The 14,977-nt window shown below is 39.6% G+C and overlaps 1 protein-coding gene across 3 annotated transcripts in view; it reads right to left on the reverse strand.

The window, feature by feature from the left end:
* Positions 1–14,977, reverse strand: part of TSNARE1 (t-SNARE domain containing 1) — a 454,966-nt gene that overhangs the window by 175,675 nt on the left and 264,314 nt on the right. For all 3 annotated transcript variants that reach the window (XM_068672755.1, XM_068672754.1, XM_068672756.1), the window contains one exon: positions 1,344–1,416. In XM_068672755.1, the coding sequence (XP_068528856.1) occupies positions 1,344–1,416 (73 nt within the window). The remainder of the gene's footprint in view (positions 1–1,343; positions 1,417–14,977) is intronic.

The following is a 14,977-nucleotide window of genomic DNA, read 5'->3' on the forward strand; positions in this document are numbered from 1 at the left end:
ATAGAATCATAGGATCTTGAAGCTAACTGATGTAGGTTGTCATGTTCCTCAAGGCATTAGCATCTGAAGTACTTTTTGGAAATGAATCAGGCTCCAAAGTTATACACGTACAAAAACCAAGCTGTTCAACAAGCATTAAAAATAAAAAATGTAATAAAGAATTGGTTTGGGATATTATCTTGATTTTATTCTGCACTTGTGAACCGGTGTGGTGTTTCTCAGTGGAATGCAGCCAGCTCATCTGAAGTGTGAAAGGAGGTATCTGATGCTAATGGGAACTTGCAAAGGTATGAGCTTGGCAAAGAAATCCAGAGTGATTAATAAACAGCAGAGAAGATTTTCTTCTTCTATGATTTACATATAGCTGCCTTAGGATTTGATCCAGCTCCCATGAGCTCTGGTAAGAATTCCACATCTAGGAGCAGGTAAGAGCACTGTAGGTTAGCAATATCCTCACAAATCTTGTTTCTCTGGTGTTTAGGTCCCTCATCATGGCTTTAGGACTCTGAGCTCTCAAATTCGGAACTGGAAATTGCTGCTGAATTGCACAGTATCATCATACATACAAAACAGGAAAAAAAAAAATAGAGGCACAGAAAAACAGCCAATCATTCTTAGCTGTATCAGAAGCTGCAACAGGGAAAGAAAAAGGTCAGAGGGAATTTAAAAGGAGCAGATCTACTATGTCTTATCCCTCCTTGAAAAGATTGGTGGTGGTCAGAGATGGGCTGTTGTTGAAGATAATACTAGGGGCTTCTCTCATCTCTTCCATTCCCAAGATTTCTCCACAGTGTTCTCAGCCACTGGTAGCTAGAGAGCAAGAGGAGGTCAGCTAATGGCCAGAAGCTTCAGACTGTGCGTGTGTATATATCATAATGTTAGAGTACTGTTAGAGTACTGTAGATTTAATCGGGTAGATTAATCAGGATAGAAATTTCTATTTAGGAGAAGCAAGCTGTTAAATTTTCTTCACCACCATCAATAATCATAACAGTAACTGCTACTACTATTGTTGTTTTCTAATTACAATTCCAGAGAGAGAGGAAGAATTACTAGTTAATACTACATCTCTTCAGCTTCCTTGTTACAGCCAAAAGTGAATGAATTAATTTCACTGCAAAATCTATTTTATGCTAAGTGTATCAGCTAACTATCCTGAATATGAGGACTCTATTGCATAGGGCATCTTGTCAGATCAAAACATCACTGGCTGTACAAAATGCACAAAACACAGGACAAATAATCACAGCATCAACAAAACATTTCTTGTGAGGGGACACACAACATCACATTGGAGTGGAATAGGAGGGAAACAAAGCCCATACCTTAACAGTGATACCTACCTATTGTGTCTCCTTGCTCATGCACCATGGAGGCCAGGTCTTTAATGATCTGGTTCACATCCAACATGTCACTCTGAAAAGACAGAAAGTCAAACATCAATGAATGGGCAATATACAAGCATAAAAGATATGTCCAGCAGTCAAGTGTGGCAAAGAAAAACAAAACAAAACAAAACAAAGCAAAACAAAACAAAAAGGAAAAAATTGTCCATGTAGAATTAAAAGAAAAAGTTACAATGCTCCTATAGTAAACCAAAAAAAAAATTTAAACAAAGCCATGGTTTCCTGGATCTATGTCAGCCAGCTGACTTGAACTTTCTATAAGGAACAAGCAGAATGATCAGATTATACAGTTGCTTTTCAGAATTGTGGAGTGCTAAGAGTGAAAAAGCAACAATAAAGTCAACTGCACTACACCCAAAAATATCTTTTTTAGAAAGATATTTTTGGTGCAAGAAAGATATTATGGTGCAAGCCATTCATCCTGGAGTGCAGATTCTTAAAAAGAAGCTCATTTTCTGTATAACATTTGTCTGGTAAAATACTATTTGTAAATTGATGGAGATCTGATCAAAAACTCACTGAATTTGAAATCTCTTCATTGGTACGACAGTTTAGAAATCAAAAAGTCAGGACCTGTTTGACAAATGTATTCATTTTTACCTTTAGAAATGTAAAAAACAAGTTGCTAAATTCAACACAGAATTTTCCTAGTTCCAACACAGCAAACCCCAGAGAGTTTGTTTCCTTAGTATCAGAATACTTACATATATAAAACCAAATGTGAGCATATGTTGACTTCTTATGATACTAGCTTTTACAAAAACAATTAACCTAGCAATAATAGACATAATAATGTAGATGCTGCTAAATGCACTACCAGCAAGGCAACATTAACATAGGAGGGGAAAAAAAAAAAGGCATTCAAGCAAGATGCATTTTGTTTAGCTGTACAAATAACAGAATCAGAGAAACACTGAGGTTGGCAAGAACTTCTAGAATCAGTAAGTCCAGCAACCTTTTATCAGAGCCATCAAAGCCAGTTGCTCAATGCCGTGCTCCCTGGTTTTTGCATATCTCCATGTCCGCCTTGTACTGGACCCAGCCCTCCAGGATTCTGCTGGCCATCTTTGCTTAAACAGTGCATTTCTGGATCAAGGTCAACTTGTCACCCACCAGGACTCCCAGGTCCTTTTCTGCAAAGTCACTTTTCATACAGTATCAGTCCCCAGTCTGTACTGGTGCCTAGAGTTGCTCCTCCCCATGAGCATGACTTGCCATTTCCAGTTTCTTTACATCAAGGGATTTTTATCAAGGAACATTTCTCCAGCTTGTCGAGGATGCTCTGAATTTCTGAAAAACTACCTGGTATTGAAAAGCTCTACCCTAAAGTCAAGATAAGCAATAAATATTGTTCTCCACTCTCACACCAAGACAGTTATCACATGGTGGAAGGTACCAGGTTAGTCAGTTACATTTGCTTTCTTTCAGTCCTTGGGAACATCCCTTGATTGCCACCCTTCAAAGATAATCAAGAGTGGCCTCGCAATGACATTGGTAAGCTCCTGTAATGCTTGTAGTTGTATCCATTCAGGTCCCATGGACTTTGGTAGGTCCAGTTTGTATAAATGCTCCCTGTCCTGATCTTCTACCACCACAAGTATTCCTTGCTCCATAATTTCCCTCCCAGGGACATCTGAAGACCAATCTTATCAGTAAAGAGGAAGCTGAAGAAGGCATTAACTCGTCCTTCTCTGTGTTCTTTGTCACCAGGTCTCATGGCCTCCTGGCCTGTCTTTCCCCCATTTTCTTCCACCCTCTCACACCCCTCCACCACTCCCCAACACTTTAAAATCTTTAAAATTGGCAGATTGCAATCATATCTGACAGAGCGGCGCAAACATATTGTCTAAAATATTCATGGAAAAAATGAGAGAACTGGGTTTGAAGAAAACTTGACTGTTAGACACCAGAGAATCCAAAATAGAGAACCAATCTCTATTAGAGTGTACCCATCTTAGAAATATCTCACAAGCTGATGGATAACAAAAATAAAATAAAATATAAAATAAAATAAAATAAAATAAAATAAAATAAAATAAAATAAAATAAAATAAAATAAAATAAAATAAAATAAAATCCAAACAACGCATACAAAGCAAAGCAAACCAGATTTCTTTAGTTCATTCAAGGAACCAACTTGCTGGATAAATCAAGGACTACAAAATCAAAATATGCACAAGCTCAAGAAAGGCAGCACCATTAAAACTTCACTACAGAGAGGCATCAAGACACGCCTACCACAAGATCTAAGACCAAGATGTTTTCTGAAACCCTGGAAGTATTTCTGAAGAATGTGCTTCTCCCAACACTAGAATTACAGAATATCCCGAATTGGAAGGGATCCACAAGGATCATTAAGTCCAACCCATGGCTCCACACAGGACCACCTAAAAATCAGACCTTATGTCTGAGAGCATTGTCCCAACACTTTTTGAACTCCATCAAGCTCAGTGCCATGACCACTGCCCTGGGGAGCCTGCTCCAATGCCCAAAATTCTAATTACACAGTAATTCATTTATCTGCCTGGGTCCTGTTGCAACTCTAGTCCATCATGCCAAAAAGTCAGATTGTTTCCATTCCACTTTAAAAGGATCCTAAGAATCCTTAAGGATAAATTTAGAAAATGGAGCAAAATGAATACACATCCTTCTGATGTTTGATATGAGAATGTAAGTAGCATAACATTTAATCATAAAATGCAGTAGAATCACATTCAATCATATTCATTTACAATAAAGCCTGTGAGTTGTGTTGTGAATTCCTGAATACACCAAATTGTTGAATATTCGAAGAAGTAGGAGAAACAAAATATATTAAAAACTGAAAAATCATAATAAAACAAATCATAAAAAAAACCACTAAACTAAACTAAACTAAACAATACTACAAAATCCTCAAACAAAGACTGAGTTATGCATCACAAAATGCACTTCATTGATTCACTTGTCAAACATAATGAAGCTTTAATTATGTATGGTATTATTCATAACTTGTAAATACTGGAGAATATTTTGTAAAGCAATGATGTTTAAGTAACTTGGATTGCACTTGAGCACTGTGGTCATAAATCATTGCCAGGAAATGAGGAGAAATTAGTTATGATTTTATGGGTGGGGGAGTTGTTTGGTTTCTTATAAAAATATTTGTGAGGAGAAAACTAAAGTTTACTAAAATGTGAAGAATCAAGAATTAAATTTAATGTGTTGTTCTGCTCTCATTTAACTGCTTAGTAAAAGACAGCTAAAGAAAAATTAATCAAAGAAAAATAATACTAAAAAAAATAAAAAATAAAAGCCCAGAGTGCTCATTTGTCTCTCTTGGATAAATCGCCACTGACATCAGTCTTTGGTTTCTGTTACAAGCAACATAAACAAAATTCTTTCCACCCTTCAGTTAGTCTGTTTTGTTCTGCTCTGCTTCTTGTAAACACTTTAAATGAACACAGCCTAAAACCCATGAACACTTATTTGCATATACATTTGGTTAGATGGAGGCTATGGTAACATATTGAACTGTACCCCCACTCTGCATTTCCATTGGAATAAACCATGCAGGCAATTTGGTCTAAGAAAGATCTGATGATATACTGACTCCCCACAGGGTCTACCTCAGCTAATTTAACTGCAAGGAGCTGGGCCGTCTGCCTGCTGATCCTGGGATATTATGATAGGAAAGGTAAGAAGAAAGGAAATTCAATACTGTATATGAACTGTGCTGTTTCAGATTTGTCATTTTTATTCAGGTACTTGAGATGAACCAGCCATCTGCTGCTGCAGCGTATAGATCCCTTTCAAAACATTGTAACAATGCTTAAAAATATTGTTCAGTAAATATGCATTAGTTAAAACCAGCCCTTGAGTTGTTAGGAAGGAAGAAATGTGACTACTGTATTTAAGAAAAAAACAAACAGAGGTGGTTGTAAAGCACAGAGAACAAAGCGATCTGACCTGAAGCAAGGAATCTGTTGAATAATTTAACCTGGCAATGTGAAGTTTCCAAGCACCTGATATATGTAAGCATAACAAAAGAAAAAAGAATAATAATAATAAAAAAGAACAAAATATCTAGAAATAAAGATCTTCTATAATGTCATATACCTTGCAGCTATGTTCCCATTCCTTCTTGCCAGGTTAACTCTATCATGAAGTTCCTCTGAACTTGCCAGGCATCAGAGTTTGTTTGTAAAAATCAAATTGCATTAGTTTCCCAACTTTGCACATGATATGCAGAATTCAGAGTGAAATAGAGCTCCTCATAAATCCCTTTGACTCCACCAAAACTGGAGGACAACAGCCAGCTACTCTTCCAAAAATGTGTCCTCCCTGCCAGCTAACAAGGCTAGAGCTTCTGGATTTTAATCAACACCAGCCTTTCATGCTTGGCAACAATTCACACCCTATATTCAGCAGCAAGAGATAGTAAATTGTTCATCTAAATATATAAATATATATATATTTATTTTTTTTCCAAAGGAGATATCCAACATACAGATTAGTATACTGGATTTTATGTGGTCAGAGTGAAACACAGTAAGAAAAATCATCAGTGCAGTTAGAGATGATGAGAAGAAATATCAAGAGCTAAAGATGACCAAAAAGAAAATAGCGAAGTGCCAAATAACAAGACACAAGGATGAGAAAACCAGAGAATTATAAGAGTTTGGGACCCTAAAGAACTGGAGGATTAACTCAAGCCCGAGAAAATTTGTTTCAAAACTTCCTAACAGAAGGTACTTGGATAAAATGAAAGGATTGTTTGAGTAATTTCACCTGAGTTGGTACGTGAATAATGTCACTGCAAAGTACTTGAAATTTGGAAAATTTCTGAAATTCCAACTGTTGTACAGAAACTTTTGGAAATATGAGTTTGCAGATAAATTTACATTTCCCATTTTTTACTTTAGTGAAACCATAATTTCAACATTTAAAGAAAAAATGAATCTGGGAACAAGTTGGGTCGTAAAATTCAGACATTGTTCCCAAGATGGGAACAACCTAATCATAAATCCCAGCAGCCCATTTCCCCACAGAATGCACATTACTGAGATATTCAACAAGACAGCAAATAAGTAAACCTGCCCCCACTTCCACTCTTGCAGCTAATGGGGTGAAGATTTACTGACACTAAAAACTTTGAACACAGCCCTGACCTTAATCGTATTCTAAGGACACTCCTGTATTCCAGCCATGAGAACAACACTAAATAAACCAGAGAGGGGAAACATGCTCTCCGCAAAAGGATACAAAAAGAGCATGTGCTGTCAGTTTTTTCTCTCTCACACTTAGCCAGATTCCAGAACCCTTTATCAATGTCAGCTCGGGTCCGCAAGGGAAGAGTCACGCGTGCTTCTAAGGATGTTTGCCTTAGGTCTGTGTAAAAAATGGGATCAGAAATATCCGTGGTCTATTCTATTTAGCACGTGTGCACGCGTGTGTGCTCACAAACCATCCATCCATCTTTTACAGGACTACAAATTAACATCTAAATTAATTGCTGGCTCAATATTTAGGCGGTACTGAATTTTACTAGTCAGGTCCGATTCTGCCTCACCAACCACTCTGCAACAAGCAGCCAGGAGGGCTATAAAATAAATCTGAAGGAGATTCTGAAAGAAGCAATATAATGTTCATGTCTGCATTTCTGGCTTGCAAAAGCTGACAAAAACAAAAAACCCTAGTGCTTGTTGAAAGGGAAGGCGAAGGGAAGGGAAGGGAAGGGAAGGGAAGGGAAGGGAAGGGAAGGGAAGGGAAGGGAAGGGAAGGGAAGGGAAGGGAAGGGAAGGGAAGGGAAGGGAAGGGAAGGGAAGGGAAGGGAAGGGAAGGGAAGGGAAGGGAAGGGAAGGGAAGGGAAGGGAAGGGAAGGGAAATACAAAAACCCAACACTTTGTAGAGTTTGGCATGCTCTACCAACAAGATGCTGAGATGTTCCACATATATTTTCCCATCTGTGGGATGTCTCTTATCCTGTGGTCCAGTATGTGTGTATCACTGACCCAAACTATGCTGCAAGTCTAATCAAAGCATCTATCCCCATTCTCTTCTTAGAGTTAGGGGAAAGAAGGGAAAGGAAAAAGCTCATATAAAAAGTCAGCAAGCTTCTCTGATGCTAGATGGGCAAAAACTAAATCTTGCTGCAAAAACCTTTCAACAAATATTTTTCTCTTGTCTATGGCTGGGGAGAAAAAAATGACATTCTATAAATCAAACTGATTCAGCCTAAGCAACAGCAGACCAACAGAAAATTGTTTTGAGGGCAGAAGCTATCCAGAACAGCAATTACATACTGAGTTAGATCTCCTCTGGGACTGTACAACAGCCAGCATGGGGAGTTTCTCTCTCCCTCTTGCTCACTTGCGTGTGCTTCCTCTCTGTTTTGTTGTCTTAGCAGTTGGTGTCATCTTGGGAAGTGTAACACCGCACCACATAATTAAAATAGTTGTGTGTAGCTTCAGCATGCTAATCCTACATCTTCCTGGGGACAGTGGGCTCAAGAAATGTGGCGTTGACAGTCTTCCTGTCCACCAAAAGCCAAACGGTGAGGCTGTGGAAAGTGATCTGCCTTGAGCTCATTATGCAGAGGCGAAGACATTGCAGAGGAAACCTGAACAGGGATGAACAGAGCTCCTGGAACCAGCCACCTAGCAATAGTATTCCTTGTGTCCTGAGAAATGATCCAGTGATATGTTCAACCTATGATACCAAGTGCAAATGTTTGAGCAAATTTCTCTGTAGTGAAGGGGGTAAGGCTGGTGTGTGGGAAGACCAAATGGCTGCACGTTTGAAGAAGAGTCAGGAACAACTTCTTGCAGGACTGGTAAGAGCAGAAAAGGTATTTAAATGTATTTACTGCAGCTCAGTTACCCTTGTCCACCCTAATGGACATCTCACACATCAGACGGAGATGTGGTCACTATTTATTTTAATGATGTCCTTGAATGAATTGGACATAAGGGCTCCAACTCACCTTCTCTACCACCCCAAGCATGTCTTCCCACCAGCAGCAATCTGAGCATGAGCTGGTCTGACAGGCAGTTCCCCTGGAAAGCTCCTCTCCTCTTTGCCATCTAACCATATTTGAAGACATGTCTTGACAGCCTGTATTAATAATAGGTCTCATTATCTGCAGTACTACCTAAAATGTGTGAAAGGTAGCATGCAGGAACAACAGCACGTTACTGTGAGTACTTTGTTAATATCTTTTAGCTACCTTTTATACTACACCCTTTCTCTGAAGCATCACAACTGCGTATTTGGATCAGATTGCCTGCAAACACGCATTGCTCTCACTATTCCCCACATCTTCTATACCCGTCAGTATCCCTTTAGAGGGATCACAAACCGTTTAGAGCAGATATTTTCTTTCATGAGTACTTTATCAGTTCCAAGTCCATGCTGAAGGTCAGAACTGGATTGGTGTCTCAGGGAAATATAATAATACAGATGAGAGGAAGAGATACTTTGCCCTTTCAAAACCCTTTAGATCTGGAAATATGAGATGACTTAATGGAGGACCTCATCGATATTTCTGTTTTTAAACAGATACCCGCACTTTATATTCAGGAAGCTGAAGTGTACGATGAAGTAGCAAAGATCGTGTCAAAAGTTCTTCTTATTAACCATGGTTTTGAACTCCAAATTAATTTACATCCAAAATTTCACTGAAATACAGCAGTTATTAATACAGCAGTATGTGACTTTATATATGCATGCACATAGGTGAGCATTCATACAGCCACACATACACCTGTATCCTTGTATACTCAACCACAAACCCACCCACAAGTGTAAACAGTAACTATATAAATAAATACACTAATAATTTTAAGATCTAACTTGCCCCTAACGTGCACCAGGTGTTAATTGAGCATTTGAGGCTTAGCAGATTGCAGAGATAGAAACAGCCTATTTCTGTCTACAGTAGCACAAAACAGAACCTAAATCTCACACTTTTTTTTTTTCCTGGCTAATCACTCTGGTGTAAGATAAGCAGGAACACTGATGTGTTCTGATAACAGGCAGGCAAACAAACAAAAAACATTGGTTTGCCTTGCTGAGTTTTGACAACAAAAGTTGTATCAATACCATTTTATCTTAAAGATAATGGAATAAAGATAATGATAATTTGATATTTGAAATAGCCTGACAAGGGGTAATAGTTTTAAACTAAAAGAGGGTAGATATTATCTTAGATATAAGGAAGAAATTCTTTCCTCAGAGGGTGGTGAGGCACTGGCACAGGCTGCCCAGGGAAGCTGTGGATGTCCCATCCCTGGAGGTGTTCAAGGCAAGGCTGGATGGGGCTTTGAGCAACCTGGTGTAGTGGGAGGTGTCCCTGCCCATGGCAGGGGGGTTGGAATTAGATAATTTTTGAGGTCACTTCCAATCCAAATTATTCTACAATTCTATGGTCGTGTGGTTCTATGGTTACATAGGTTACATAAGGTGGGGCATAGGCAATAATGGCCCTCATTGGAAAGCCAAGAGATATCATTCGTGTGGGGGGCAAAGGAATTATGCAACAAAGTCAAAGTGAAGAGCAAAACTCATCTGTGATGGAGAAGAGCATGTGCATTTCCATATTTTGCAGTGCACTGCCCTTCCTTCATCCCCACTTCTCTCCTCTTCCCCTAAAACTCATGAAACCCCTTACAGGTAGTTGCCCACACTCGGTAAAAGCTAAAGGGAGATCCACACACATGTAAATGAAAAGGGAGATGATTTCACTACTTTCCAAGTATGGGGGAGAACGACAGCTCTGCCCTCCAGAAGGGAGAATGCCACAGTTTTATTCCCTTTGCTCAGTGTCTGCTGTCACTGCATTTCGTTAACACAAATGATGCAAATCTCTGGAATATTATAATGCGTATTTGGAAGCAGTAACACCAAAAATACATTAGGCTGGTCACACCTCACACTTTTGTTTACATGCTTCTTAGTCTTTATTTGAACAATGTTACAGAACAGCGTATTTACACCCAAATGACAAACCCAACCTTTTGCTCTCCCACAAACAAGTTTCTAGCTACCCTGCCACTAAAGAAAGATCAATATTTCTGTGTTTCCAGCAAACACATTGGACTGTATATGAAAGAGGCTGGCAGGCTAGAAACACTGCTTCTGTTTTCTGCTATGCCATAAAAATTCCCTGTGGGTTTTTTAGGCAACTCATCTGTCTCACCTTCCCGGGAGTTGAATTAAGGAATCTATTCTGAGGCTGAATTCATTTCTGTTTATGGGGTAATCAGGTTGTGCCATAATAAATGAATAAAAGACCCAAAAAGAATAGATGCAAATAAAGATAATGAAATGCCTGACATTGTGGCATTCATATTCTGGAAATAGAAATGCTCAGTGAAGAAGAAAGGTTCTCCCAATAGTGCATGTCTATTAGAAATTAGAATACAAGTTACAGCTTCAGGGTTTGTGAAATTTGCTGGTCTGGCACCCTGAGAGCAAAAAATGAAATACAACACAAAATGTAAAAAAAAAAAAAAAGCCACACCAACTGGATTAGAAATGTCCATACACAATTATCGACTGTCTTGTCTGAGAAAAGGCTTTTAAGGGCAAGAGCTCACTCAGTCCTTCGCAAGAGCTGGACAATAAACACACCAATTAGATCTGATTGCCATGAACTGGTTCATGATGTGGATGCCTACCCACCAGGAAATATTAGTCTCTGTTATACCATTATTTTATATAAGCTTCCAAACAACTCCAGTAAGCCATTGGGTCTCTTCAGCGACAAACTGCAAGAAGGGAGATATAAGGCTTCATACAGCAATCAATGATTTATTTTTTTATTTTTTTATTTTTTTACAATAGGAATGCTTGTTGGGGACACATAACCTTTAAAAAAAAAAAAAAAAGGAAAAAAAAAAGTACTTACAGCTACACTTTTTTTTTTGCAGCTGTTCATAAGAAGAAGGTCTCCCAAGTACTACGTTAATAGAGATATGGAAATCCATAACCAAACTCCAAACTCAGTATCTTACACACTGACTTTTCCTTTAGCATCTCCTACTTGCTGCCCTGGGCTGCAGTATATAAACTAATACGAGTAGTGAGGGAAGTTGCTGTAATCTATCACACTGACTGATACCAGCCCCAGGAAAGGTAGTTTATTGCAGGCGGTATGCTATCTTTAAAAATAGAAACAGTGCAAAGATTATGACAAAAACTTCAACTCTTTCTACACTTTGTTTGCAGCACTATTAATTCTTCACTCTGGATTTATTTTCATGAGGGTCATTTAACCAGAAACATACAATGGAAAAATTCATTTTCCTTTTAGGAGTGTTCTGGGAAACCAAGCAATTAGAGCAATCTTAAGCTGTCATGTATTATCAATTGCCACTCAATTATTTTCCTTAAATAAAATACTGATTGCAGAGTCTGATCTGCTGCTATCAACTTCTGCATTCAGCAGCCCTCATTCATTTAGGTGCGGTATTTATTCTTGAAAAAAATATAATAATAAAATCTAACTTTAACTGAAGGGGAAAAGACAAAGGAACAAGGGAAAGGGGGAGAGGGGAAGACTGGCAACACAAGCATCTCTTAATGATTCTCTGCTATACTGCCAGTACTCAGTTTGGAAATAGCTGGAACTACTGAACTCTATAAAAAGTCTGGAGATAATTCATTTCTTATTACAGGTGGTGTCCATAGTTTTGATTCTGGGAGGACATAATCTTTTAAAGATGTCACTGAAGGCTGGAAGTGCTTGTCCTCTGTCTCCAGGAGGCAGGAGGGATACAACAAAACGATGTGGTATGGCAGTCCAGATCTCCAAGGGCAGCGGGTAGCAGCAGCTCTCTGAGTCATAGAATCACAGAATATCCTGAGCTGGAACAAACCCACAAGGACCGTCAAATCTGACTCCTGGCACCACACAGGACCACATAAAATCAGACCCTGTGTCTGAGAGCGTTGTCCCTGAGCTTCTTGAACTCCATCAGGCTCGGTGCCATGACCACTGCCCTGGGGATGCCTGTCCCAGTTCTCTGGGTGCAGACCCTTTCCCTAACCCCCAGCCTGACCCTCCCCTGTCCCAGCTCCATGCTGTCCCCTCAGGTCCTGTCGCTGTCCCCAGAGAGCAGAGCTCAGCGCCTGCCCCTCCGCTCCCCTCGTGAGGGAGCTGCAGGCCGCCATGAGGCCTCCCCTCAGCCTGCTCTGCTCTGGGCTCAACAAACCAAGGGACCTCATCTGCTCTTTATTTGTCTTGCCCTCTAGAACCTTCACCATTTTGCAGCCCTTCTTTGGACACTCTAATAGTTTTTATGTCCTTGTTACACCGTGGTGCCCCAGTCTGCACACAGAGGTCGAGGTGAGGCCACACCAGCATAGAGCAGAGCAGGACAATCCCTTCCCTTGGCTGACTAGCAATGCCATGCTTGATGCACTCCAGGGTATTGTTGGCCCTCCTGGCTTCCAGGACACACACTGCTGTCACATGTTCATCTTGCTGTCGACCAAAACCCCTAGATCCCTTTCAGATCCCTATGACAGTCCAGATCTCCAAGGACAGCACTAGCTCCCTGAGTCATCCCATATCCTAGGTCTGCGCAAGGTTAACACACTCCTCTATGTTAAGAACCGGGAAAAGAGAAGATACATCCTCTATACAAGCAAAAGGAAAATTGATCTGCTCTGTATTGTCCTACATGTTTCCAAAACAAACAGTACTTTCTTTGCAGGCTACTTGAATTTCAGCCCTGTGGGCAGCTGGCTATATTTTTGACACTCATCTTGTGTATTTTCAGCCAATAATGCAGGCTACCTTAAAGGAACGAATGCTGAGTAGAGGCATCTGAGGGACAATTAATTACTACTACAGCTAAAGGCTTATAAAAGGAAGGCTTGACAGTTCTCACCTCCTGTAAAAAACAGACTTGATGAAGCTGACCCTCCAGAGCAACCTTCACGTGATTTTGCTTTCCATTATGCACAAGACAGCTTCTTGTTAAAAGTATCCATTTTATCCAAAATGATTAATCTCATTGTTCAAGGATTACTCTTAATGTTTAATTTATACCTATCTGTCTTTAGTTACTACCTGGTAATTTGTTACCACTTTCAAGTTTAATGCTTTAAATTATTCTACCCTTTTTCAATGCTATTCCACATCAAGTATTTCTACGTGGTCATCATGGCTCAACTAATCACTGCTGCACTTTCTGAGCCTGCAGTTGGTAAATTCCTGTAATCTCTCTTCATAAATTAGACATGATACTTCTTCCTTATTTTTTTCCCTTTGGATCACCTCCAAATTACTAATAGAAAAACCAATCTAAGCAGCTCTCATTTCTTACACACCTTCCTAACAGATAAAAGTTGCCAATGTCTAAGGTAGACACTGAAAAATGTATGACCATTTAGCTTTACTTTCTAACTTTCTGTATTTACTTTCCAGTTGAAAATGTCCGTGTTCTGGTTAAAACTACATCAGTATCTTACACTGTGCAGATGAGCAGTGCCCATATCTCAGAAGTAGCAGAAATTCTCTGGTGGGTGGCGCAGTCTGAATGGTCTAGAATAGTGTCAATCATGAGATTCTTGGGGCAAGGACTTGGTGTTTGTCTGTATAAGGAGATTATAAAGGTACAAACCCCTACGTCCTACCATCCCAGAGTCACCCAGAAGAAAAGTTTCCCTAGGCTTCCTCAATAGGCACAAGAGGGAGACAGGCACCTTCAGAAAGCAGCAGATTTAAACAGAAGTGAGATGAGCCTGCGACACTGTAGGTAGCACTGCAAAGAGACAGATAATTCTCAGAGTCCTTCTTCCCAGAGAGAAAAATGTTGTTCAGAAAACACACTTTGGCCCAACAACCCTGCAGCTAACATACCTATATTTGCACACATTATCAGTGTTCAAGAAGCCTTTGTATAACACTCTTATATGTATGGTTTAACTCTTAGGTGGCCCTGCATGGAGTCAGGAAATAGATTAAATGATCCTCATGGGTCCTTTCCAATCCAGGATATTTTATTATTCTATGATATCATGAACTGGATTATGATCTTGTGACAATCTAAAATGACATATTATTGTTCCCTCAGTTTCTGATTAGGGTATGCTTTAGCACTAATAACACCCAGTGATGCCCGAACTGTCATTTACTTTCTGTAGCTCAACCATTTCCTGAAAGTGATTATAGATCTTTCTCAAATGACCTTTTCAGAGGGACCTGGACAGTCTGGAGAAATGGACAGACAGGAAACTCCTGAAATTCAATGAAGGCAAATAGCAAGTCCTACACCAAGGGAGGAATAACCCCATGTGCCTGTAGAGGTGGGCCACTGACCAGATAGAAAGCAGCTTTGCAGGGAAGGATCTGGGGATCTCACCTGACACTGGTGAGGCTGCATCTGGGGCACCATCCACACATGTTTTTCTTCATTTTCTCTTTACTTTTTTTTTTCTTTTTTTTCCTTTTTTTTTTTTTTTTTTTTCCTCAGAAATGCCTAGGATTTCTCAGGCAATGAATCCCTTCCTTCAGCTCATCATAGCCACATTAATCTCAGACTCTAGAGCAGTTTATCCCCTTAAGTTCCTCTTCATTAGTT

This window comes from Anas acuta, chromosome 2, assembly GCF_963932015.1.
Source record: "Anas acuta chromosome 2, bAnaAcu1.1, whole genome shotgun sequence".
Taxonomy (NCBI): Eukaryota; Metazoa; Chordata; class Aves; order Anseriformes; family Anatidae; genus Anas; species Anas acuta.